The following is a 27,160-nucleotide window of genomic DNA, read 5'->3' on the forward strand; positions in this document are numbered from 1 at the left end:
CAGAACCATGAAATAAGCCAAAATTTACAGGATTACAATTAAAACAATTACAGCCGATAACCATGGCTCTCCCTGGGTTCGAGCTGCTTTATTCAACTGTCGTGCAACAAATACGATCATCAGATGACGCTGCTATAATTGCGGTCCATTGGAATTTGATTTCAAATGGTCTCAGATGTTGTGGTTCTGGAGAATCTTGGCCCGAGAGACAGGTGGGCTCAAAGTAAATTAAGTAAACAAACCTCAACATAATGGATAATTGGATATGATATAAAATAGATCTAGAAATCTAGATCTAAATCTAGTAGGGGCCTATCTAGTAATCTAGCTATAATTATAAGCTAGTATTATTAATAATATTAATTAATAGTTTAATACTATTAATATATTAATAATATATTTCCATTTAATTTCCAATATCTAGATCTAGATATCTAGATCTAGATCTAGAACTAGTACTAGCCCTATTACTATTACTTATTTTACTATTACTATTAGCCTAGCTAGCTAGTACAACAGCTCTATGTCTATATCTAGACTATCTAAAGTTAACTAAAGTATCTATCTCTACTAAGTAAAAAAAAAGTAGGCCTATCTAAATTATCTAGATCTAGGTTCTAAATCTAGTAAGGGATCATCCATAAATGAAGTGGCAATGGCGTCACGCTTTTTTGACAATTTTTACCTCCCCCCCCCCCCCCCCGTCACAAAAAGCCAGACCCCCTCTAAAATGACATCACACCTCAGCCCACAACCCCCCTCGAAATTGCAGTTGGTATTATAGAAACCGTTTTCTATAACGCAAATAAATAATGGCTTGAACTTGTTTTCTAACATTGCTTTGTTATAATGAAAAAGTGACATCACACCATCTGAACCCCCCTTCCCCCTCATCACACACCGTCACAAAATTATGGACAAAAATCCCTATGGACGACCCCTAACTAGACAAGGTGTAGAGTAGTTAAGATCTACTACCTATTATGTAACTTCTGTAGCCATATGTCATATGATATAGATCTAGAATCTAGTATACAATTAATAACTTTTTAGTTAGTGAGATTAGCAAACAGTTGAATCAGTTAGATACTCTTTTAAATTAATCTGTTCATGTTTGAAATTAGCTTAATCACTAACTACTAACTAGATCTAGAAGTTAAACTACTAACTTACTAACTAGTTCTATCATCATCTTTTCCTGTTCGTGCCCAAGACACAAGGGGCCTATGAAGTAGCATGTAGATTGTATCTGTTTCAATAGACTCTGTATACAGGGGGATAGTGTGGTCAGTACTATGCCCAGCCACGTTTGTTTCTCTAAGGTGAGTCATGTACCCATCCAGAGCTGGATGGACACAGATATGTCTGACAGACTCAATCAAAACATCCGACCTCCTGACTCGGGCTAGCAGCTTTACTACCAGATCTAACTAGATCTATGATTGATTAGCAGCTTTACTACTAGATCTATGTGATTAGTAGTTTGAAAATACTCTGTAACAAATTAGTATTATTGCCAGAGTTAGCTCTTAGGATAGTATAAAGCAGATAAAACAGCATTTGTATAAGTAATTATTTTTTTATTAGTAATCTATTACTTTTACATGTATCAATTATAAAAAATATAGTTTAATTTTTTAAGCTTTTTTGGCTAAACAAGTCGACTAATCTCTTGTTAGGAAAATTAATTTTATACAGGCTAGCCTACAGAAGGATCCTTAGTTTTTTAGCCATGCTTTAGGGTGAAAATCTGCTTGATTAGCACAGATAAAGCAGAGAAAGGGGGTCATTGATTTTTTAAATTATATATGTGTTGATGGGTGAAGCATATAAAAATGTGCATCATGGCTTTAGGTGGAATTGAATTGACCAAGGATTTCTGTCCTTGAAGAAATACTGTACTATCATAGTTGAATCACTAGTATAACTAAGAATGATCCTAGTTCATCAAGTCACGCCCCTTGGGCTTTATATTGATCATTCGCAATTCAATTACAGCTTTTTATTTAAAAAGTAGCTTTATTTTAATTTCAAGATTGAAAACTATGTAGGTAGTGAGTTCCACTTTTTAATTTATTCAAGAATGAAAACTATGTTGGTAGTGAGTTCCTGCCTGAAGGATGGAACAGTCAAGAAGCAATTTATGCACTGCGCTATGTTGACCCCACGTCAAACAGAACGTATCTGATGAAAGCTCTGGCCATTGAAGGCTCTCTTATTCTTCACCTGCTAGTAAGTCCCTCAAGTTTTATCTTTGGTCTGATGATTTTTTTCCTTTAGGATTATATATTTTTTTATTTTCTAAACAAAATTGTCCATTGACAGTGTTTCTTCCAGACTTTTTTCTCCGGGGGGGGCACTTGAAATTTTGGGGGGGGGGGGGGGCGGTAAACTTTCTTCGGGGGGGGGCGGACACTGTTAAAAGTATATATTTTCTATATAAAATATATAAATTTCATTTCGTTCGGGGGGGGGGGGGGGGGGGGCGGTAAAATTTTTTCGGGGGGGGGGGGGGGGGGCTTTGCCCCCCGAAGAGATGCCTGGAAGAATCTCTGTCCATTGAATTTGTAAAGAAAAATCTTTACTTTTGCAGGAAGTTAATTATCAATGTTAATTAAAATTGTACTTTGTCTACCTGTTTAAACTGGTTATTACAAAACCTAAATTTTTTCTACTCTACAAAATAATTTTGTAATTTTTTTTGTGTTGTAGAGGTGCTTTGATGAGAAAACTGTTAGCACAACGGTTCGTAGTCGAGACTTCGTCAATGATATCCACCCCTCTATAGCAAGGTGAAGACGCTTTGATTATTTTTTTAGTGACTACTTCAGCAGATAGAGCTGGTCATTCAGCAGATAGAGCTGGTCATTTAGCAGATAGAGCTGGTCATTCAGCAGATAGAGCTGGTCATTCAGCAGATAGACTGGTCATTCAGCAGATAGAGCTGGTCATTCAGCAGATAGAGCTGGTCATTCAGCAGATAGAGCTGGTCATTCAGCAGATAGAGCTGGTCATTCAGCAGATAGAGCTGGTCATTCAGCAGATAGAGCTGGTCATTCAGCAGATAGAGCTGGTCATTCAGCAGATAGAGCTGGTCATTCTCCTGAAACACCTGCATACACTTGGTGTCTCCCCAGAATGTGAGGCAGACATCTGGATTTCCAGGATCTCTGGTGTATTTAGCATGTGCTCTAGCACCTAACCACCAAATCCACATTTTGTGAATGTCAACTGGTTTTGTTTCATTCATTCTGAGGCAGCAGTTAATTATTATCTTTTAGACTTTCTAAACCTTTCTCGCTCCTATGATCATGTTTCTGATTGAGTTGTTGTAACATATTGTCTGTCTTGATTGAGTTGTTGTAACATATTGTCTGTCATGATTGGGTTGTAACATATTGTCTGTCTTGATTGAGTTGTTGTAACATATTGTCTGTCTTGATTGAGTTGTTGTAACATATTGTCTGTCCTGATTGAGTTGTTGTAACATATTGTCTGTCTTGATTGAGTTGTTGTAACATATTGTCTGTCTTGATTGAGTTGTTGTAACATATTGTCTGTCCTGATTGAGTTGTTGTAACATATTGTCTGTCCTGATTGAGTTGTTGTAACATATTGTCTGTCTTGATTGAGTTGTTGTAACATATTGTCTGTCCTGATTGAGTTGTTGTAACATATTGTCTGTCCTGATTGAGTTGTTGTAACATATTGTCTGTCTTGATTGAGTTGTTGTAACATATTGTCTGTCCTGATTGAGTTGTTGTAACATATTGTCTGTCTTGATTGAGTTGTTGTAACATATTGTCTGTCTTGATTGAGTTGTTGTAACATATTGTCTGTCATGATTGGGTTGTAACATATTGTCTGTCTTGATTGAGTTGTTGTAACATATTGTCTGTCTTGATTGAGTTGTTGTAACATATTGTCTGTCCTGATTGAGTTGTTGTAACATATTGTCTGTCTTGATTGAGTTGTTGTAACATATTGTCTGTCTTGATTGAGTTGTTGTAACATATTGTCTGTCCTGATTGAGTTGTTGTAACATATTGTCTGTCCTGATTGAGTTGTTGTAACATATTGTCTGTCTTGATTGAGTTGTTGTAACATATTGTCTGTCCTGATTGAGTTGTTGTAACATATTGTCTGTCCTGATTGAGTTGTTGTAACATATTGTCTGTCTTGATTCAGCACATTTAACAACCTGTCAGAGCTCAACACACAAGTCACTAAAGACTTGTACACCAAAATGGTGGAGAGACCTCAGCGCAGGAGCGACTCAGAGAGCAGCCAGTCACATCCGACAAGGTCACCTTTGTTGGAAGATCCAAGACGAGGTGTCTCCGGGGGTGCTGGCTACCACCCCCCAAGACAGCCAATCAGGTTTGTTCCCCAGTCTAGACAAGCTTATAAAATGTAGTTAGAGGGAGAGAACTTGTCAAATTGACAGAGGGAGATAACCTATTTTCTTCTGATCCTCAGACCTGACTACTCTGATCCTTTTAGTGTAGGTAGGACAGACCTTGACCCCCTGAGTGGTGGCTTTGGTGGGGGAATGTTCATGGACCCGCGGAATCTGACCAACCCGGGTGGCTTTAGACCTCCTGGCTTCCCGCCGTGAGTTGACAATTTATCTCTTCAAATCAAATATTCAAACCATTTTTCTCACACTCAAACATCATTTTTTTTCCTTGAAAAATTTCAGTATTTAGCCAAAAATTGAATCGTGATTAACAAATACAAAGAAATGTAGTGATTGTTTTGCTAGATTAACCACTGACTGAAACGATCAGTTTTTTCTCACACCCACACGTGCCACTAACACCATCTTATTTTGATGCAGAGGTTCCATCCCCCCTGGTGCCAGATTTGACCCAGTCGGACCCCCAGGTGTCAGACCAGTGTAAGCTTTCAATCATTTGATTACGCTGTGGTGTGTGTTAGTAACTGTTAGGTCTATCAACTCTTGTGTGTTAGGTCTATCAAATCTTGTGGTGTGTGTTAGTAACTGTTAGGTCTATCAAATCTTGTGGTGTGTGTTAGGTCTATCAAATCTTGTGGTGTGTGTTAGGTCTATCAAATCTTGTGGTGTGTGTTAGGTCTATCAAATCTTGTGGTGTGTGTTAGGTCTATCAAATCTTGTGGTGTGTGTTAGGTCTATCAAATCTTGTGGTGTATGTTAGCTGTTGACCCTCAGGTGTGTGTTAGCTGTTGACCCTCAGGTGTAAACTATCAATCATTTGTGATGTATGTCTGGGTTCAGATGGCTATTTTTAGTTTAATTAATATCCTTTTTTAGTTACTTAATTGTGGTGTCAATTTTTAGGTTTTTTTTTACCATCTTGTATCCTTACCCAAGTTTGAATCAATGATCCAAATTTTTGTCTCCTAGGCCTGACCCTGATCATGAACGTCCCCCGGATAGTTACGATGATATGTTTATGTGAGAAGATTAAAAACATTCACTTGGAAAAGGCAGGAATAACTTCTAGATAGTGAAACATTTTGTAAATAAAGTTTGGCTTTAAAAATGATTGTTTTCTCTAAGCTACGTCCATTGTGTCAAAAGTCTGGCCACTGTCCTGCGATCTGAGGCACACCCAGCCTACATCATACCTCTACACTCCTCCCTCCCCTACATCATACCTCTACACTCCCTCCCTCCCCTACATCATACCTCTACACTCCCTCCCTCCCCTCCCTCTTACTTACACTTGATGCAAACAGTGAAAACGACAATTTTAATATAAAAATATGTTCTTGAATTAGTTCCCAACTGAATAGACATGTTTTTACATTTGTGCAGCGTTATGAAAAGTTTTGTAAACCAAAGGAGGTCTAATGTACATATGTGCATGTATAAAAAACATTACATTGGAAGTCAACTTCAAATATTGACATCAAAAAGGTAATAAAACTATAACTTGATTATTCCTCTTTCAAAAATATAAATATACAAATGAGCCTATGTACAAGTTATGCATATGTATTAAATAGAAAACATGCTTGAAAAGTTAAAAGAAACTTGAATGCTGTTGAAGAAATGTTTGGGTATAACATGCGCTGCAATGGTGGTCAGTTAAAGAGTACACAACAATACCCACACATGCTTACAGCAAACTTTCCAGGTCTAAATCTTTGAGCTAACCTAATAGCAAACTTTCCAGGTCTAAATCTTTGAGCTAACCTAATAGCAAACTTTCCAGGTCAAAATCTTTGAGCTAACCTAATCTTTACAGTCCTCGTAACAGGAATTAGAAAACTTGAGTTCAGAGTTGTCACTCACTGGACCTAGATGTCTAAACAATATTTGAGCCCCATTTAAGATTCCCCCCCCCCCCCCCCCCCCTAAAAAAAAAATTACTATCCCATCAGATCACTTCATTTGATAAAATCCAGCGTTGTTGATCTGCCTTGCCATTAAAAGTACACAGAAAAAACTGTAGTATAAAAATAATCTTGTGATTTGTCATGAAAAGAACAAGTTGACAGCATAAAATGTAAAAATAAGTGTAAACATTCCAGAAAACCAAAATCCCCCCAAACACCTTGTTGTTTAGTGCCCAGGGTTACAAAACTGACAGCATTAATAAAACAAGCAAACAAAACAAGTATGGATCTGTAATAATCCCATTGAAGATAGGATGTGTTGTTTCAATCATCTGTACCAGGCAGCAAAAGGCAGACAAAGTGACTAAAAGATAGTAAACAATTCAGCACAACCTCCGCACTCTCAACAAGCCTGTGGGCCTGGGTAAAAACAAACTCTACAGCAGAAAGACTTTTTTTTTCTCTAAATACTTTAGATTACATTGGGTAAAACCAGCAGAAAGACTTTTTAAATACTTCAGATTACAGAGGTCCCAAAACTTGAGGTTGTGGGACATGTGTTGCAGGTTGGGGAACATGTGTTGCAGGTTGCGGAACATGAACGTTGAGTCTGTGAATGTTCTCGTATAAAGGAGGGTGCTGTGTGCTGGCATAGAGTCCACTGACATATGTGCTGGCGTCACGTCTACCGTCATTTACCTCAGGTTCATTCACATCTCTGTTTGTTAGACCTGCCAAATTTTAATTTTAATTTAACTCATCAATGTAATGAAAACAACAATGGGCACAATGACCCTAAGATCTAATCTAAGATCTGTAAGCTGGACGTCCAAAAAATAAACATATTCTTTAACATGTGCTAAACATTTTCATTAGGATTTACTAATGTTTCAAAATATCTGTTCATTAAATTCATGTATTAAAAGTAAAACCTGGAGTGATTTGAATAGGAAAAATTAAACGTTTTTAAATATTTGATGAGGGCTTGTTTTACTGACGACTTTATTTTTGCATGAAAAAAAAAGTTTTTAAAATATTAGTGTTTAATTATCATCTATAGCATTATAATGGGTTATAAGGCCACATCTAGTTCATGATCTTTTGTTCTGTTTTAATAATTTTATTCATCACACATAGTGAGGCATTCAAAACTTTACATACTGCTTTCTTAAAAGTATATACAGAGGCGTATACAGGTTTTCAGGCTAGGGGGGGGCGGCGGGGGATGAGAAAAAGGCGCCATATATATATATATATATATATATATATATATATATATATATATATATATATATATATACACACACACACACTAACTGTCATTGCTTCAGTACGGAATAAAATACATTAAAACAGTCCTCTGCAGAAAACTAAAAAAAAGCACCATCTAGGCCAACAAAACCATAAAATTTATCACACAAAACAAAAAAAATTAAATATACACACAATACAACAAAAAACAAGAAACACAACACAATCTGATTTGTAACCCTTGTAAAAAAAAACCAATTTGACATAGTGGAATAGTAGAATAGATGACAGCAGGACAACCACATGATCAAGGGAAGCAACTGATGTAGAAACTGGTGGCCTAACCTGGTTGTAGATCCTCACTGTATGGTGGGGGGTCGTCCAGCTCCTCATATTCATCATATCTGAAATCATCATGTCTTCTTACATTGTCATCATACCTGAAATCATCATGTCTTCTTACATTGTCATCATACCTGAAATCATCATGTCTTCTTACATTGTCATTATGTCTTCTTACATTGTCATCATACCTGAAATCATCATGTCTTCTTACATTGTCATCATGTCTTCTTACATTGTCATCATACCTGAAATCATGTCTTCTTACATTGTCATCATACCTGAAATCATGTCTTCTTACATTGTCGTCATACCTGAAATCATCATGTCTTCTTACATTGTCATCATACCTGAAATCATCATGTCTTCTTACATTGTCATCATACCTGAAATCATCATGTCTTCTTACATTGTCATCATACCTGAAATCATCATGTCTTCTTACATTGTCATCATACCTGAAATCATCATGTCTTCTTACAGTGTCATCATACCTGTGTAATGTGTAGTGGGGTCTACTTCTGTAATGGGGGTCTACTTCTGTAATGGGGTCTACCTGTGTAGTGGGGGTCTACCTATGTAATGAGAGCTACCTGTGTAATGAGGTCTACCTGTGTAATGAGGTCTACCTGTGTAATGGTGTCTGTGTAATGGGGGTCTACCTGTGTAATGGGGTCTACCTGTGTAATGGGGGTCTACCTGTGTAGTGGGGGTCTACCTATGTAATGAGAGCTACCTGTGTAATGAGGTCTACCTGTGTAATGAGGTCTACCTGTGTAATGGTGTCTGTGTAATGGGGGTCTACCTGTGTAATGGGGGTCTACCTGTGTAATGGTGTCTGTGTAATGGGGGTCTACCTGTGTAATGGTGTCTGTGTAATGGGTCTACCTGTGTAATGGGTCTACCTGTGTAATGGGGTCTACCTGTGTAGTGGGGTCTACCTGTGTAATGAGGTCTACCTGTGTAATGGGGTCTACCTATGTAATGAGGTTTACCTGTGTAATGAGGCCTATCTGTGTAATGGTGTCTGTGTAATGAGGTCTACCTGTGTAGTGGGGTCTACCTGTGTAATGGGGTCTACCTGTGTAGTGGGGTCTACCTGTGTAATGGGGTCTACCTGTGTAGTGGGGTCTGTGTAATGAGGTCTACCTGTGTAATGAGGTCTACCTTTGTAATGGTGTCTACCTTTGTAATGGTGTCTACCTGTGTAATGAGGTCTACCTTTGTAATGAAGTCTATCTGTGTAATGGGGTATACCTGTGTAATGGGGTCTACCTGTATAATGGGGTCTACCTGTATAATGGGGTCTACCTGTGTAATGGGGTATACCTGTGTAATGAGTCTACCTGTGTAATGAGTCTACCTGTGTAATGGTGTCTGTGTAATGAGTCTACCTGTGTAATGAGGTCTACCTGTGTAACAGATCCTACACCACTCACCTGTCAACATTAGCCTGGCTGTAGGGGGGTGGGCTGGCATCCATGGAGTAGGGGGGTGGGGCTAGGGGGACTGGGCTCAGTATAAACACAGCAGACTCTCGGCTGGAAGTAGTCACATGACCTCAGATTACACTAACAATATTTTTAGCACATGACAAAGTTTAGACAATTATAAATCTAACCTCCAACTCATCAAATCAAAATATTCAGCCCATTGGTGAGAGAAAACTTCAACTCACAATGGGAGGTAACTTATGTTAACTTATGTTAACTTATGTTAACCTCACAATTGGAGGTAACTTATGTTAACCTCACAATGGGAGGTAACTTAAGTTAACCTCACAAAGGGGAGGTAACTTAAGTTAACCTCACAATTGGAGGTAACTTAAGTTAACCTCACAAAGGGGAGGTAACTTAAGTTAACCTCACAATTGGAGGTAACTTAAGTTAACCTCACAATTGGAGGTAACTTAAGTTAACCTCACAATTGGAGGTAACTTAAGTTAACCTCACAATTGGAGGTAACTTAAGTTAACCTCTCACAATTGGAGGTAACATAAGTTAACCTCACAATTGGAGGTAACTTAAGTTAACCTCTCACAATTGGAGGTAACTTAAGTTAACCTCACAATTGGAGGTAACTTAAGTTAACCTCACAATTGGAGGTAACTTAAGTTAACCTCACAATTGGAGGTAACTTAAGTTAACCTCACAAAGGGGAGGTAACTTAAGTTAACCTCACAATTGGAGGTAACTTAAGTTAACCTCACAAAGGGGAGGTAACTTAAGTTAACCTCACAATTGGAGGTAACTTAAGTTAACCTCACAATTGGAGGTAACTTAAGTTAACCTCACAATTGGAGGTAACTTAAGTTAACCTCACAATTGGAGGTAACTTAAGTTAACCTCACAATTGGAGGTAACTTAAGTTAACCTCACAATTGGAGGTAACTTAAGTTAACCTCACAATTGGAGGTAACTTAAGTTAACCTCTCACAATTGGAGGTAACATAAGTTAACCTCACAATTGGAGGTAACTTAAGTTAACCTCTCACAATTGGAGGTAACTTAAGTTAACCTCACAATTGGAGGTAACTTAAGTTAACCTCACAATTGGAGGTAACTTAAGTTAACCTCACAATTGGAGGTAACTTAAGTTAACCTCACAATTGGAGGTAACTTAAGTTAACCTCACAAAGGGGAGGTAACTTATGTTAACTTATGTTAACCTCACAAAGGGGAAGTAACTTAAGTTAACCTCACAATAGAAAGTAACTTAAGTTAACCTCACAAAGGGGAGGTAACTTAAGTTAACCTCACAAAGGGGAGGTAACTTAAGTTAACCTCACAATGGGAGGTAACTTATGTTAACCTCACAAAGGGGAGGTAACTTAAGTTGAGGTGCCTTGAGTTACCTGTTGACAACAGTTACAGCAGCAGTTCCCTGCCTGCAGGTCCTGTTCTTCCAGCGCCTTCTGCGGATGAGTATCACCATAACAGCAATGAGAACCAGGACAAACACGATGCAGCCAATCACGATTCCCACGATGTATGACCCTGAACTTTCAGATACCGGGCTCTCTGTACAAAAATAAAACTTATTCTAATAATAGTGGCTAGTCATTTATATTAGGATGTCGCTTGACCTACTATTTTTACCATCGTCATGGTAATGATGGCCACCAAAAATGAGAATGCTGAGTTTCCATTTTTGACCAATGTTCCATGGTTATTTCTCGGACACATACTTGTAATCATTCATTTTGTGGTTGATTTAAAGCCACTCATTTAGTTTTACTGTTTGATGTAACCTTGACTTCTCTACATTTTTTGGTCTCAATAGCTGAGAATATTGAGCAGAACATATAGAAAAGTATGTAGTGCGTCTAACTGAACTAATTTCATTGGTCTAAAGAACTCATAAGGGTAAAAAAAAGATTTAAAATATAACTTGATCGAGACCACAGCCAACTAAGCCAGCATATTTTGCCTCCAATGTCAGGGTTTACCTGTGGTTGCTGTCATGGTTTACCTGTAGATGCTGTCATGGTTTACCTGTAGATGCTGTCATGGTTTACATGTGGTTGCTGTCATGGTTTACCTGTAGATGCTGTCATGGTTTACCTGTAGATGCTGTCATGGTTTACCTGTGGTTGCTGTCATGGTTTACCTGTGGTTGCTGTCATGGTTTACCTGTGGTTGCTGTCAGGGTTTACCTGTAGATGCTGTCATGGTTTACCTGTGGTTGCTGTCATGGTTTACCTGTAGTTACTGTCATGGTTTACCTGTAGATGCTGTCATGGTTTACCTGTGGTTGCTGTCATGGTTTACCTGTGGTTGCTGTCATGGTTTACCTGTGGTTGCTGTCAGGGTTTACCTGTAGATGCTGTCATGGTTTACCTGTGGTTGCTGTCATGGTTTACCTGTAGTTACTGTCATGGTTTACCTGTAGATGCTGTCATGGTTTACCTGTGGTTGCTGTCATGGTTTACCTGTAGATGCTGTCATGGTTTACCTGTAGATGCTGTCGTGGTTTACCTGTGGTTGCTGTCATGGTTTACCTGTAGTTACTGTCATGGTTTACCTGTAGATGCTGTCATGGTTTACCTGTGGTTGCTGTCATGGTTTACCTGTAGATGCTGTCATGGTTTACCTGTGGTTGCTGTCATGGTTTACCTGTAGATGCTGTCATGGTTTACCTGTAGATGCTGTCATGGTTTACCTGTAGATGCTGTCATGGTTTGCCTGTAGATGCTGTCATGGTTTACCTGTAGATGCTGTCATGGTTTACCTGTAGATGCTGTCATGGTTTACCTGTAGATGCTGTCATGGTTTGCCTGTAGATGCTGTCATGGTTTACCTGTAGATGCTGTCATGGTTTACCTGTAGATGCTGTCATGGTTTGCCTGTAGATGCTGTCATGGTTTACCTGTAGATGCTGTCATGGTTTACCTGTAGATGCTGTCATGGTTTACCTGTGGTTGCTGTCATGGCCCTGTACAGGAGCCTGAACCCAGGTTTGTTGACTGTCCCATCAGACACAAAAATCAGCGTCATTTCCGAGGTTTGACTTTCCACCTGTAGGTAACTGATGTCCCCACAGTAGCGGCCGATTAGGGTCTGGCTGGCCAATGGCCCTGAGACATCAACAGTAGCATTCAATAACAGGAAACAGAAGAACCTCCCCACAGAATGATACCCCCCCAAATGACCCCCCCCCCCCCCCCCCAGAAGGAGCTACTAGAGAAAGCACCTACCGTCATAGATCTCTAGATAATCCTTAGAACACTGTACAAAGTTGAGTGTAGGTTCCAGAGAAAACTCGATGAAGTCCAAGAAAATGGTGCCACTAGCCGCCCTCATGTGCCACTTGCAGACTTTATTGCTGGGGGGAAAAGAGAGTTACTTCCCATAACTGATTCTACAGGGTGGTACATCAGTTACTTCCCATAAAATTGGAAAGAAAAAAATCATGTAAATCTTAGTCAGAAACAAACAACCACTGATGTTTTTGGGTGTTTCAAAATCTCTTTGGGTTGTGTATGGATGTCAACAAGAGAAACAACTTACAGCGGATAAAGATCAGGATACTGAGGGGAGGTGAGGGTTGCAGCGTAGGAGTAGACATCCAGGTCTAATCCACAAACTGAAACAAGGTTTGACAAGTTCAATCATGGGGTACCACAAAATCTGACAAGTTCAATCAAACATTACAATGGTACAAAAAAAAAATCTACAATTTTCAGAACTTCAGCACAATTTTTTTTTTTACTTCTGGCCATGGTGGCATTGAGGGCGTAGTTGTGGGCCAACAGGTGCTCAAGGTGAAGGTGAACTTGGACGGCTGTCTGCTTGTAGATCACAGGAAAAGGCTGTTGGTCAGTGAAGTCACTGGACACAAACTTTTCAATCTTGCCTGAAAAATATAAGGGACAAATTAAAGCATGGAGATCTACACAAAAGCACACAGATGTTTTATCTATCTGTTAGTGTAAGCACACACATATATTCTATCTGTTAGTGTAAGCACACACATATATTCTATCTGTTAGTGTAAGCACACACATATATTCTATCTGTTAGTGTAAGCACACACATATATTCTATCTGTTAGTGTAAGCACACACATATATTCTATCTGTTAGTGTAAGCACACGCAGATATTCTATCTATCTGTTAGTGTAAGCACACACAGATATTCTATCTATCTGTTAGTGTAAGCACACGCAGATATTCTATCTGTTAGTGTAAGCACACGCAGATATTCTATCTGTTAGTGTAAGCACACACAGATATTCTATCTATCTGTTAGTGTAAGCACACACAGATATTCTATCTATCTGTTAGTGTAAGCACACCCAGATATTCTATCTATCTGTTAGTGTAAGCACACGCAGATATTCTATCTGTTAGTGTAAGCACACACAGATATTCTATCTATCTGTTAGTGTAAGCACACGCAGATATTCTATCTGTTAGTGTAAGCACACACAGATATTCTATCTATCTGTTAGTGTAAGCACACCCAGATATTCTATCTATCTGTTAGTGTAAGCACACGCAGATATTCTATCTGTTAGTGTAAGCACACGCAGATATTCTATCTGTTAGTGTAAGCACACACAGATATTCTATCTATCTGTTAGTGTAAGCACACACAGATATTCTATCTATCTGTTAGTGTAAGCACACCCAGATATTCTATCTATCTGTTAGTGCAAGCACACCCAGATATTCTATCTATCTGTTAGTGCAAGCACACCCAGATATTCTATCTATCTGTTAGTGCAAGCACACCCAGATATTCTATCTATCTGTTAGTGTAAGCACACCCAGATATTCTATCTATCTGTCAGTGTAATCACACACAGATATTCTATCTATCTGTTAGTGTAAGCACACGCAGATATTCTATCTGTTAGTGTAAGCACACACAGATATTCTATCTTTCTGTTAGTGTAAGCACACCCAGATATTCTATCTATCTGTTAGTGTAAGCACACACAGATATTCTATCTATCTGTTAGTGTAAGCACACACAGATATTTTATCTATCTGTCAGTGTAATCACACACAGATATTCTATCTATCTGTTAGTGTAAGCACACACAGATATTCTATCTGTTAGTGTAAGCCCACCCAGATATTCTATCTATCTATTAGTGTAAGCACACACATATATTCTATCTATCTGTTAGTGTAAGCACACAGAGATATTCTATCTATCTGTGAGTGTAGAGGTGACTAACCTGAGGCATTGACCTCCACAAAGTTGAATGGGTAGACGACGTCCTCTATGGCCAATCTAATGTGGGAGTCGTAGGATGCTGGGTACAGGTAGAAGTGGCAGTCTGGTCTGTGGTGATACAAGGCAGACATTTGTCTGTGGTCAAGGGATGGGGTGATACAAGGCAGACATTTGTCTGTGGTCAAGGGATGGGGTGATACAAGGCAGACATTTGTCTGTGGTCAAGGGATGAGGTGATACAAGGCAGACATTTGTCTGTGGTCAAGGGATGAGGTGATACAAGGCAGACATTTGTCTGTGGTCAAGGGATGGGGTGATACAAGGCAGACATTTGTCTGTGGTCAAGGGATGGGGTGATACAAGGCAGACATTTGTCTGTGGTCAAGGGATGGGGTGATACAAGGCAGACATTTACTCCAAGCTGACTCTATTCTTGATTCTCATCCACAATTTACTGACACATTACACAATCCACCAAGACCCTCTACCCCACATCACACTCTCCCCCACACCACACACTCCCCACACATCACACTTCCCCACACATCAACTCACGAAGTGAGGCCTGAGGCAGGAAAGACCATGGTGTAGTTTTGCCCTTCTTGTAAGACGATCTTGCTGCCACAGGTGTATGCTGTCACTGGTACAAAACATGGTGGGGAGATGTGGGTTAGGTCTACAGAACACATCACAAACTGGTACACAAAACATGATGGGGAGATGTGGGTTAGGTCTACAGAACACATCACAAACTGGTACACAAAACATGGTGGGGAGATGTGGGTTAGGTCTACAGAACACATCACAAACTGGTACACAAAACATGATGGGGAGATGTGGGTTAGGTCTACAGAACACATCACAATCTGGTACACAAAACATGGTGGGGAGATGTGGGTTAGGTCTACAGAACACATCACAAACTGGTACACAAAACATGGTGGGGAGATGTGGGTTAGGTCTACAGAACACATCACAAACTGGTACACAAAACATGGTGGGGAGATGTGGGTTAGGTGTACAGAACACATCACAAACTGGTACACAAAACATGGTGGGGAGATGTGGGTTAGGTCTACAGAACACATCACAAACTGGTACACAAAACATGGTGGGGAGATGTGGGTTAGGTCTACAGAACACATCACAAACTGGTACACAAAACATGGTGGGGAGATGTGGGTTAGGTCTACAGAACACATCACAAACTGGTACACAAAACATGGTGGGGAGATGTGGGTTAGGTCTACAGAACACATCACAAACTGGTACACAAAACATGGTGGGGAGATGTGGGTTAGGTCTACAGAACACATCACAAACTGGTACACAAAACATGGTGGGGAGATGTGGGTTAGGTCTACAGAACACATCACAAACTGGTACACAAAACATGGTGGGGAGATGTGGGTTAGGTCTACAGAACACATCACAAACTGGTACACAAAACATGGTGGGGAGATGTGGGTTAGGTCTACAGAACACATCACAAACTGGTACACAAAACATGGTGGGGAGATGTGGGTTAGGTCTACAGAACACATCACAAACTGGTACACAAAACATGGTGGGGAGATGTGGGTTAGGTCTACAGAACACATCACAAACTGGTACACAAAACATGGTGGGGAGATGTGGGTTAGGTCTACAGAACACATCACAAACTGGTACACAAAACATGGGAGATGTGGGTTAGGTCTACAGAACACATCACAAACTGGTACACAAAACATGGTGGGGAGATGTGGGTTAGGTCTACAGAACACATCACAAACTGGTACACAAAACATGGTGGGGAGATGTGGGTTAGGTCTACAGAACACATCAAAAAATGGTACACAAACCAAGGTGGGAAGATGTGGGTTAGTTCTACAGAACACATCACAAACTGGTACACAAAACATGGTGGGGAGATGTGGGTTAGGTCTACAGAACACATCACAAACTGGTACACAAAACATGGGAGATGTGGGTTAGGTCTACAGAACACATCACAAACTGGTACACAAACATGGTGGGGAGATGTGGGTTAGGTCTACAGAACACATCACAAACTGGTACACAAAACATGGTGGGGAGATGTGGGTTAGGTCTACAGAACACATCACAAACTGGTACAAAACATGGTGGGGAGATGTGTGTTAGGTCTACAGAACACATCACAAACTGGTACACAAAACATGGTGGGGCGATGTGGGTTAGGTCTACAGAACACATCACAAACTGGTACACAAAACATGGTGGGGCGATGTGGGTTAGGTCTACAGAACACATCACAAACTGGTACACAAAACATGGGAGATGTGGGTTAGGTCTACAGAACACATCACAAACTGGTACACAAAACATGGTGGGGAGATGTGGGTTAGGTCTACAGAACACATCACAAACTGGTACACAAAACATGGTGGGGAGATGTGGGTTAGGTCTACAGAACACATCACAAACTGGTACACAAAACATGGTGGGGAGATGTGGGTTAGGTCTACAGAACACATCACAAACTGGTACACAAAACATGGGAGATGTGGGTTAGGTCTACAGAACACATCACAAACTGGTACACAAAACATGGTGGGGAGATGTGGGTTAGGTCTACAGAACACATCACAAACTGGTACACAAAACATGGTGGGGAGATGTGGGTTAGGTCTACAGAACACATCACAAACTGGTACACAAAACATGGTGGGGAGATGTGTGTTAGGTCTACAGAACACATCACAAACTGGTACACAAAACATGGGAGATGTGTGTTAGGTCTACAGAACACATCACAAACTGGTACACAAAACATGGTGGGGAGATGTGGGTTAGGTCTACAGAACACATCACAAACTGGTACACAAAACATGGGAGATGTGGGTTAGGTCTACAGAACACATCACAAACTGGTACACAAAACATGGTGGGGAGATGTGGGTTAGGTCTACAGAACACATCACAAACTGGTACACAAAACATGGGAGATGTGGGTCTACAGAACACATCACAAACTGGTACACAAAACATGGTGGGGAGATGTGGGTTAGGTCTACAGAACACATCACAAACTGGTACACAAAACATGGTGGGGAGATGTGGGTTAGGTCTACAGAACACATCACAAACTGGTACACAAAACATGGGAGATGTGGGTTAGGTCTACAGAACACATCACAAACTGGTACACAAAACATGGTGGGGAGATGTGGGTTAGGTCTACAGAACACATCACAAACTGGTACACAAAACATGGTGGGGAGATGTGGGTTAGGTCTACAGAACACATCACAAACTGGTACACAAAACATGGGAGATGTGGGTTAGGTCTACAGAACACATCACAAACTGGTACACAAAACATGGTGGGGAGATGTGGGTTAGGTCTACAGAACACATCACAAACTGGTACACAAAACATGGTGGGGAGATGTGGGTTAGGTCTACAGAACACATCACAAAATGTGCTAACACAAAAATTATGGTGAAAAATGAAACAAGCATGTAAGTCATCTGACCTTGGTGACTGAAGTAGAACTGAAAGCCTGGCTTGACTTGATGCTCTGCTGTAAAGTCCACCCGGACAAATTTGTCTGTGAAAGTTTGGGTGAAGCTGCCAGTCTGACAAATCTCAGCAGCGCTGGTGAAGTCTTTACCTGAGTTACCTGAGGGGACAAAGGCTGACCTCAGCTCACATGTTAGAGTGGTGATACACTGAACTGGTGATATGTTAGAGTGGTGATACACTGAACTGGTGATATGTTAGAGTGGTGATACACTGAACTGGTGATATGTTAGAGTGGTGATACACTGAACTGGTGATATGTTAGAGTGGTGATACACTGAACTGGTGATATGTTAGAGTGGTGATACACTGAACTGGTGATATGTTAGAGTGGTGATACACTGAACTGGTGATATGTTAGAGTGGTGATACACTGAACTGGTGATATGTTAGAGTGGTGATACACTGAACTGGTGATATGTTAGAGTGGTGATACACTGAACTGGTGATATGTTAGAGTGGTGATACACTGAACTGGTGATATGTTAGAGTGGTGATACACTGAACTGGTGATATGTTAGAGTGGTGATACACTGAACTGGTGATATGTTAGAGTGGTGATACACTGAACTGGTGATACGTTAGAGTGGTGATACACTGAACTGGTGATATGTTAGAGTGGTGATACACTGAACTGGTGATATGTTAGAGTGGTGATACACTGAACTGGTGATATGTTAGAGTGGTGATACACTGAACTGGTGATATGTTAGAGTGGTGATACACTGAACTGGTGATATGTTAGAGTGGTGATACACTGAACTGGTGATATGTTAGAGTGGTGATACACTGAACTGGTGATATGTTAGAGTGGTGATACACTGAACTGGTGATATGTTAGAGTGGTGATACACTGAACTGGTGATACGTTAGAGTGGTGATACACTGAACTGGTGATATGTTAGAGTGGTGATACACTGAACTGGTGATATGTTAGAGTGGTGATACACTGCACTGGGGATATGTTAGACAGGTGATATGTTAGAGTGGTGATACACTGAACTGGTGATGTTGGACTGGTGATACACTGAACTGGTGATATACTTTTGATATAAGTGATAGACAACACATATATGACAGTCAGGAAACTACACATAAAGCCTGTACGTGGTGGTTGTTCTGTACGTACTTGTGGAGATGGTGAGAGGTCCTGTGTTGACACCCTGCCCACACATGTTGTATGTGATCTCAGGAAACTCAATGACAGTTGCTGTGTACTGGGTGACATCACGACGTATAGTCCAGGAACAGTGGCAGTCACTGAAACATAGTGGCACGCGTCAGCAAGTAGAGACATGGGTCAGCAAGTAGAGGCATGGGTCAGCAAGTAGAGTTACAGGTCAGCAAGTAGAGTTACAGGTCAGCAAGTAGAGTTACAGGTCAGCAAGTAGAGGCATGGGTCAGCAAGTAGAGACATGGGTCAGCAAGTAGAGACATGGGTCAGCAAGTAGAGACATGGGTCAGCAAGTAGAGTTACAGGTCAGCAAGTAGAGACATGGGTCAGCAAGTAGAGACATGGGTCAGCAAGTAGAGTTACAGGTCAGCAAGTAGAGTTACAGGTCAACAAGTAGAGTTACAGGTCAGCAAGTAGAGTTACAGGTCAGCAAGTAGAGTTACAGGTCAGCAAGTAGAGACATGGGTCAGCAAGTAGAGGCACAGGTCAGCAAGTAGAGTTACAGGTCAGCAAGTAGAGACATGGGTCAGCAAGTAGAGACATGGGTCAGCAAGTAGAGGCACAGGTCAGCAAGTAGAGTTACAGGTCAACAAGTAGAGTTACAGGTCAGCAAGTAGAGAGATGGGTCAGCAAGTAGAGTTACAGGTCAGCAAGTAGAGTTACAGGTCAACAAGTAGAGTTACAGGTCAGCAAGTAGAGACATGGGTCAGCAAGTAGAGACATGGGTCAGCAAGTAGAGTTACAGGTCAGCAAGTAGAATTACAGGTCAACAAGTAGAGTTACAGGTCAGCAAGTAGAGACATGGGTCAGCAAGTAGAGACATGGGTCAGCAAGTAGAGACATGGGTCAGCAAGTAGAGGCACAGGTCAGCAAGTAGAGTTACAGGTCAGCAAGTAGAGTTACAGGTCAACAAGTAGAGTTACAGGTCAGCAAGTAGAGTTACAGGTCAACAAGTAGAGTTACAGGTCAGCAAGTAGAGACATGGGTCAGCAAGTAGAGACATGGGTCAGCAAGTAGAGTTACAGGTCAGCAAGTAGAGTTACAGGTCAACAAGTAGAGTTACAGGTCAGCAAGTAGAGACATGGGTCAGCAAGTAGAGGCACAGGTCAGCAAGTAGAGTTACAGGTCAGCAAGTAGAGTTACAGGTCAGCAAGTAGAGTTACAGGTCAGCAAGTAGAGTTACAGGTCAGCAAGTAGAGTTACAGGTCAGCAAGTAGAGTTACAGGTCAGCAAGTAGAGTTACAGGTCAGCAAGTAGAGTTACAGGTCAACAAGTAGAGTTACAGGTCAGCAAGTAGAGAGTTACAGGTCAGCAAGTAGAGAGTTACAGGTCAGCAAGTAGAGAGTTACAGGTCAACAAGTAGAGGCATGGGTCAGCAAGTAGAGGTCTGGGACAACTTTACATGTAAATGTGGTTGTGTGTGGTATGTAGGTGTGTGTGTGGAGCGAGGGTGTGTGGGGTTGACTCACCTCAAGTAAAAACTGGGGTAGTTGGGGGTTGATACAACTACTTTAGATGTGTGTGTGGTGTGTGTGTGGGTGTGTGGGTGTGTGTGGTGTGTGGGGGACTCACCTCAAATAAAAGCTGGGGTAGTTGGGGGTTGATACAACTACTTTAGATGTGTTGGTTGAAAAAGTGCCAAAATCAAGACACTGCTTGATATCTGTATTTGGAAATGGAGACAAAATCAAATGAAATGCTCCACATGATTCATGACATTACACAAATGTCACAGATCATTACATAGATGACATGACAGGAAAATATCCTGGTGACTACAGTTGAACATGAATGATGAATGGGTGTCAGCATAATTTGTTGACACAGGGCACTGTGGACTGACTGAATGAATGGGTGTCAGCATAATTTGTTGACACAGGGCACTGAATACTGACTGAATGGATGAAGGAATGGGTGTCAGCATAATTTGTTGACACAGGGCACTGTGGACTGACTGAATGAATGGGTGTCAGCATAATTTGTTGACACAGGGCACTGACTGAATGAATGGGTGTCAGCATAATTTGTTGACACAGGGCACTGTGGACTGACTTAATGAATTAAGGACTGAATGAATGAACAACTAAATGATTGACTGAATGAACAACTGAATGAATGACTGAATGAATGAAAGACTGAATGAATGACTGAATGAATGAACAACTGAATGAATGACTGAATGAATGAAGGACTGAATGAATGAACAACTGAATGAACAACTAAATGAATGACTGAATGAATGACTGACTTGAGAGAATGAATGTGTGTTTACTAGAGAGATAGTCCTGGTAACATCTGAACTCAAACCGAGGCTCCACATCCTGGACTACAACAACGTGGATGACAACTGGCAGCTGGGAGTAAACAATCTTTTGGCTCGGCTTGTCAAACTGATCAAATCTGGCCAGGACGGCTGAGGCTGAGTTCACAACTGGAAACAAAACAAGGTAATTAAAAAGTCTAGTGACAATTTTAGCGCAATTTCCTTATGTCATCTAAAAATAGCTCTGTCGTAGCCTAAATCAAGAGCAGGGTTAGTAAAACCATTGGTTAAAATACATGTTTTATTTACAATAGAGTTACATGACTAAAAACCATTGCGCGCCTAGCTACTGAACGTGATGACGCAGCCATTGAACGTGATGACGCAGCTATTGAACGTGATAACGCGTGTGGTGTGGTTGGATAAGCATGCCCACTAATTCGGTCCAAATTTTAATTAATTCAAAAAATTTTTTGTGACCGAACGAAAGGATATTTTTGAAAACTTTCTTCGGCAATATTGTTCTAAATTCAAGCAGGAATCGATTGGTACATGTTTCAAGTCGCTAAGTGGTCTGGTTGCCGAGATATGGGCCAAAAACTGCATTTTTTTTAGGTTTTTTGGCTTTTCCGGGAAATCCATGAAAGAAACCCGGAATTTTTTTAGCCCACAATCATCCTCGTAACTTGCTTAACATAATTGCTTTTGGAACTAGTCCTCGATATTGCTTCGTTGAGGAGGAGATACGACTTAAAGCTGCGAACACACATCCATTCATTCATACATCCAGAAATGACGGGTTGATAAACGCAATTCTCCAGAATGGAAATTGCGCTAAAAATATTTAGTTCTGTGAGCGCAGCCACTGTACTGATCACATCCTAGAGAGTAGCTTATCTGAATCTGTGCCACACACTCCCCGAGTGAGAGAGAATGACAGCGACATGTTTGTGTGAGAGAATGACAGTGACATGTTTGTGTGAGTGAATGACAGCGACATGTTTGTGGGAGAGAATGACAGCGGCATGTTTGTGTGAGAGAATGACAGCGCCATGTTTGTGGGAGAGAATGACAGCGCCATGTTTGTGGGAGAGAATGACAGCGCCATGTTTGACCTTCTGACCTTGTTCCACAAGAAATGAGTTATGCCGACCAAGTTGGAAGGGTGCAAAGTTGCTGTCAGCAGTGATCTGGACGATCTCTTTGGTGACCTTGACCTCCCAGCTACAGTACAGGTTCCTGAAACATTTTGTTGGGAAAACTTAACTTTCATGACAAGACATTCATAACCTAATTCATGTGAAGACATTAATGACCTAATTTTGAGTTAATGTACAACATCACCTTATGTAAAGGGATCATGTTAGCTAGTGGCTACTTTGTGTTGACCATGGTAGCTAGTGGCTACTTTGTGTTGACCATGTTAGCTAGTGGCTACTTTGTGTTGACCATGTTAGCTAGTGGCTACTTTGTGTTGACCATGTTGGCTAGTGGCTACATTGTGTTGACCATGTTAGCTAGTGGCTACTTTGTGTTGACCATGGTAGCTAGTGGCTACTTTGTGTTGACCATGTTAGCTAGTGGCTACTTTGTGTTGACCATGGTAGCTAGTGGCTACTTTGTGTTGACCATGTTGGCTAGTGGCTACTTTGTGTTGACTATGTTAGCTAGTGGCTACTTTGTGCTGACCATGTTAGCTAATGGCTACATTGTGTTGACCATGTTAGCTAGTGGCTACTTTGTGTTGACCATGGTAGCTAGTGGCTACTTTGTGTTGACCATGTTAGCTAGTGGCTACTTTGTGTTGACCATGGTAGCTAGTGGCTACATTGTGTTGACCATGTTAGCTAGTGGCTACATTGTGCTGACCATGTTAGCTAGTGGCTACTTTGTGTTGACCATGGTAGCTAGTGGCTACTTTGTGTTGACCATGGTAGCTAGTGGCTACTTTGTGTTGACCATGTTAGCTAGTGGCTACTTTGTGTTGACCATGTTGGCTAGTGGCTACATTGTGTTGACCATGTTAGCTAGTGGCTACTTTGTGTTGACCATGGTAGCTAGTGGCTACATTGTGTTGACCATGTTAGCTAGTGGCTACTTTGTGTTGACCATGTTGGCTAGTGGCTACTTTGTGTTGACCATGTTGGCTAGTGGCTACTTTGTGTTGACCATGTTAGCTAGTGGCTACTTTGTGCTGACCATGTTAGCTAATGGCTACATTGTGTTGACCATGTTAGCTAGTGGCTACTTTGTGTTGACCATGGTAGCTAGTGGCTACTTTGTGTTGACCATGTTAGCTAGTGGCTACTTTGTGTTGACCATGTTAGCTAGTGGCTACTTTGTGTTGACCATGTTGGCTAGTGGCTACATTGTGTTGACCATGTTAGCTAGTGGCTACTTTGTGTTGACCATGGTAGCTAGTGGCTACATTGTGTTGACCATGTTAGCTAGTGGCTACTTTGTGTTGACCATGTTGGCTAGTGGCTACTTTGTGTTGACCATGTTGGCTAGTGGCTACTTTGTGTTGACCATGTTAGCTAGTGGCTACTTTGTGCTGACCATGTTAGCTAATGGCTACATTGTGTTGACCATGTTAGCTAGTGGCTACTTTGTGTTGACCATGGTAGCTAGTGGCTACTTTGTGTTGACCATGTTAGCTAGTGGCTACTTTGTGTTGACCATGGTAGCTAGTGGCTACATTGTGTTGACCATGTTAGCTAGTGGCTACATTGTGCTGACCATGTTAGCTAGTGGCTACTTTGTGTTGACCATGTTAGCTAGTGGCTACTTTGTGTTGGCCATGGTGGTAGCTAGTGGCTACTTTGTGTTGACCATGTTAGCTAGTGGCTACTTTGTGTTGACCATGGTAGCTAGTGGCTACATTGTGTTGACCATGTTAGCTAGTGGCTACATTGTGCTGACCATGTTAGCTAGTGGCTACTTTGTGTTGACCATGGTAGCTAGTGGCTACTTTGTGTTGACCATGGTAGCTAGTGGCTACTTTGTGCTGACCATGTTAGCTAATGGCTACTTTGTGTTGACCATGGTAGCTAGTGGCTACTTTGTGTTGACCATGGTAGCTAGTGGCTACTTTGTGCTGACCATGGTAGCTAGTGGCTACTTACTTTGTTTTGACATTGCTCATAAATCTGCTGTTGAATGCAATATCTTCACCAGGAAATTTGGTTTTTGGTTGCCATGGAGAATCTGATAAAAACATGCCAGGTAATAGAGAGCTGACATGCCAAGATTTACAACAAGTCAAGATTTACATCAACATGCCAAGATTTACACCAACATGCCAAGATTTACACCAACAAGCCAAGATTTACACCAACAAGCCAAGATTTACACCAACATGACAAGATTTACATCAACATGCCAAGATTTACAAGCCAAGATTTACAACAAGTCAAGATTTACATCAACATGCCAAGATTTACAACAAGCCAAGATTTACATCAACATGCCAAGATTTACAACAAGCCAAGATTTACATCAAGTCAAGATTTACATCAACATGCCAAGATTTACAACAAGCCAAGAATTACACCAACAAGTCAAGATTTACATAAACAAGTCAAGATTTACAACAAGCCAAGATTTACACCAACAAGCCAAGATTTACATCAACATGACAAGATTTACATCAACATGCCAAAATTTACATCAACATGCCAAGATTTACATCAACATTACAAGATTTACATCAACATGCCAAAATTTACATCAACATGCCAAGATTTACATCAACATTCCAAGATTTACATCAAAAGTGTGAGATTTAGAGCAAGCAGATTTTATCTAAAGTCAAACAAATTTGAGCCTACTGTGATAACTACAGCCATACATCTGGCACAGAACAAACTTACCAGCCTCCGTGATGTAGAGCCAGATACCATCCTCAGATTTTTTTCTGAAACATTTTTTTTATACACAACTATTTACTCAAGAAACAACTTTAAAAAAACTTTATAACATAAAATTTTACATGCACAGAGAAGTAAAAGTAATTTTTTAGATTTGGCTAAAATGTTTTAGAGATTTGATGAGCAACCTAAGGTTGAACTAAAAGCTAATAAAGTTATCTCTAAAGCTGAAAATGTCTTGTGACAAAATGTATCTGTAGTGTTTGAAACATTTTTTATGCATAAAAAGTGGGTTGTACATTGTGAACTAAATAAAAAAATTCAACAAATTTTTTTTTTCAGCACCAGAATGGTAACTGTAAGCACCTAAAGGTAAATGTCAACTACAGGTAAATGTCAACTACTGGTAAATGTCAGCTACTGGCAGGTAAATGTCAGCTACTGGCAGGTAAATGTCAGCTACTGGCAGGTAAATGTCAACGACTGGTAAATGTCAGGTACCTGAAGGTAATGGTCAAATACTCCGTGGTCAAAATGCCATCCTGTTCTTGAGCTGTGGTTCCAGCTATTTTTTCTATCAGTGACCTTAAACTTTGAACTTTATCACTCATCAAGATATCACCATTACAGTCACTGGTTAGTTCAAAATAACTCGAGTCAGGACCTGCAAAGGGGAATAACTTATATCATGACAATCAGGGGGAATAACTGGTATCATGACAATCTGGGGGAATAACTGGTATCATGACAATCAGGGGGAATAACTAGTACGATGACTGTTACGTCCCTTACATGTCCATTGATTGTGTGTGTGTGTTGTAAAGGTACCATCCTTTTTGTGTATAGTTGTAGCCCTTGGTTGAGTGTGTTTACATGGAGAGAGAAGTGTTCACGTGAAGTGTGCCAAGTGACGGGTGTCAGAGCGTGTGCTAGTGTGTGAAGCAGTTAGTTGTAGTGTGGCTGTGGAACGTGTTGTTGAGTATTGTTATTTATGTTGTAGACCCCTTTGATCTTTTATTATTTTATTACTGTATATATATAAAATCTCTTATTACTATTATTATAGAGTGTGAGTGGTATCTATTGTTGTATACGTTGTGTTTGTCTGTTGCTATATATATATATATACCCCTAGACATTGAGGAACCCAACAAATTACAATCAGGGGAAATAACTGGTATAATGACAATCAGGGGAAATAACTGGTATCATGACAATCCTGGGGGGGGGGAAATAACTCAATACTACCTTGATACAGAGCTAGGTATGACAACACTAAAACTACCTTGATACAGAGCTAGGTATGACAACACTAAAACTACCTTGATACAGAGCTAGGTATGACAACACTAAAACTACCTTGATACACTGCCAGGTATTCAGAAACTGTCATGGGTTTTACTTGCGTCGCTGAAACACCTGTCAGAGAGAACACCTGGAGCTGTAGATCAGCGAAGGACTGGATTCTCACCTGCTCCCTGTGATAAAACATGTGATCAGTTCAAGGTCAGACTACTTGGTTCAAGGTCAGACAACTTGGTTCAAGGTCAGACTACTTGGTTCAAGGTCAGACAACTTGGTTCAAGGTCAGACTACTTGGTTCAAGGCTGTCAGGCTACTTGGTTCAAGGTCAGACTACTTGGTTCAATGTCAGACTACTTGGTTTCAGCCATAGCTAAACTAGAGCTAGCAGTAGCTAA

General features: G+C 40.6%; 2 protein-coding genes across 3 annotated transcripts in view; one reads left to right on the plus strand and one right to left on the minus strand.

The window, feature by feature from the left end:
- Positions 1 to 62: 62 nt before the first annotated feature.
- LOC131942418 (proteasome inhibitor PI31 subunit-like) lies at positions 63 to 5,544 on the plus strand. The gene is made up of 7 exons (XM_059302296.1): positions 63 to 212; positions 2,083 to 2,232; positions 2,713 to 2,792; positions 4,189 to 4,380; positions 4,480 to 4,614; positions 4,841 to 4,900; positions 5,390 to 5,544. The coding sequence occupies exons 1-7, from the start codon at positions 63 to 65 to the stop codon at positions 5,442 to 5,444; spliced, it is 822 nt and encodes a 273-aa protein (XP_059158279.1). The 3' UTR covers positions 5,445 to 5,544.
- A 798-nt stretch (positions 5,545 to 6,342) lies between these two features.
- Positions 6,343 to 27,160, minus strand: part of LOC131942414 (cubilin) — a 37,961-nt gene continuing 17,143 nt past the window's right edge. The window contains exons 13-31 of one of the 2 annotated variants that reach the window (XM_059302289.1): positions 26,820 to 26,938; positions 25,962 to 26,124; positions 25,464 to 25,507; positions 24,717 to 24,798; positions 22,715 to 22,830; positions 21,601 to 21,759; positions 20,901 to 20,991; positions 19,284 to 19,414; positions 18,108 to 18,254; positions 15,163 to 15,247; positions 14,609 to 14,715; positions 13,132 to 13,275; positions 12,930 to 13,005; positions 12,617 to 12,744; positions 12,335 to 12,496; positions 10,775 to 10,940; positions 9,360 to 9,461; positions 7,924 to 7,982; positions 6,343 to 7,058 (exon numbers count right to left, since the gene is read on the minus strand). In XM_059302289.1, the coding sequence (XP_059158272.1) occupies positions 6,850 to 7,058; positions 7,924 to 7,982; positions 9,360 to 9,461; positions 10,775 to 10,940; positions 12,335 to 12,496; positions 12,617 to 12,744; positions 12,930 to 13,005; positions 13,132 to 13,275; positions 14,609 to 14,715; positions 15,163 to 15,247; positions 18,108 to 18,254; positions 19,284 to 19,414; positions 20,901 to 20,991; positions 21,601 to 21,759; positions 22,715 to 22,830; positions 24,717 to 24,798; positions 25,464 to 25,507; positions 25,962 to 26,124; positions 26,820 to 26,938 (2,290 nt within the window). In that variant the 3' untranslated portion in view covers positions 6,343 to 6,849. Of the gene's footprint in view, positions 7,059 to 7,923; positions 8,019 to 9,359; positions 9,462 to 10,774; positions 10,941 to 12,334; positions 12,497 to 12,616; positions 12,745 to 12,929; positions 13,006 to 13,131; positions 13,276 to 14,608; positions 14,716 to 15,162; positions 15,248 to 18,107; positions 18,255 to 19,283; positions 19,415 to 20,900; positions 20,992 to 21,600; positions 21,760 to 22,714; positions 22,831 to 24,716; positions 24,799 to 25,463; positions 25,508 to 25,961; positions 26,125 to 26,819; positions 26,939 to 27,160 lie in introns of both variants that reach the window. The other variant, XM_059302288.1, reaches the window with a different exon arrangement.

This window comes from Physella acuta, unplaced genomic scaffold (assembly GCF_028476545.2).
Source record: "Physella acuta isolate Inbredline_101_S28 unplaced genomic scaffold, ASM2847654v3 ptg000405l, whole genome shotgun sequence".
Taxonomy (NCBI): Eukaryota; Metazoa; Mollusca; class Gastropoda; family Physidae; genus Physella; species Physella acuta.

Coding starts and splice junctions, on each gene's coding strand:
- LOC131942418 (XM_059302296.1), top strand. CDS start 63: ATGGCTCTCCCTGGGTTCGAGCTGCTTTATTCAACTGTCGTGCAACAA. Junction 4,615..4,840: donor AGACCTCCTGGCTTCCCGCC/GTGAGTTGACAA, acceptor ATTTTGATGCAG/AGGTTCCATCCCCCCTGGTG. Junction 4,901..5,389: donor CCCCCAGGTGTCAGACCAGT/GTAAGCTTTCAA, acceptor TTTGTCTCCTAG/GCCTGACCCTGATCATGAAC.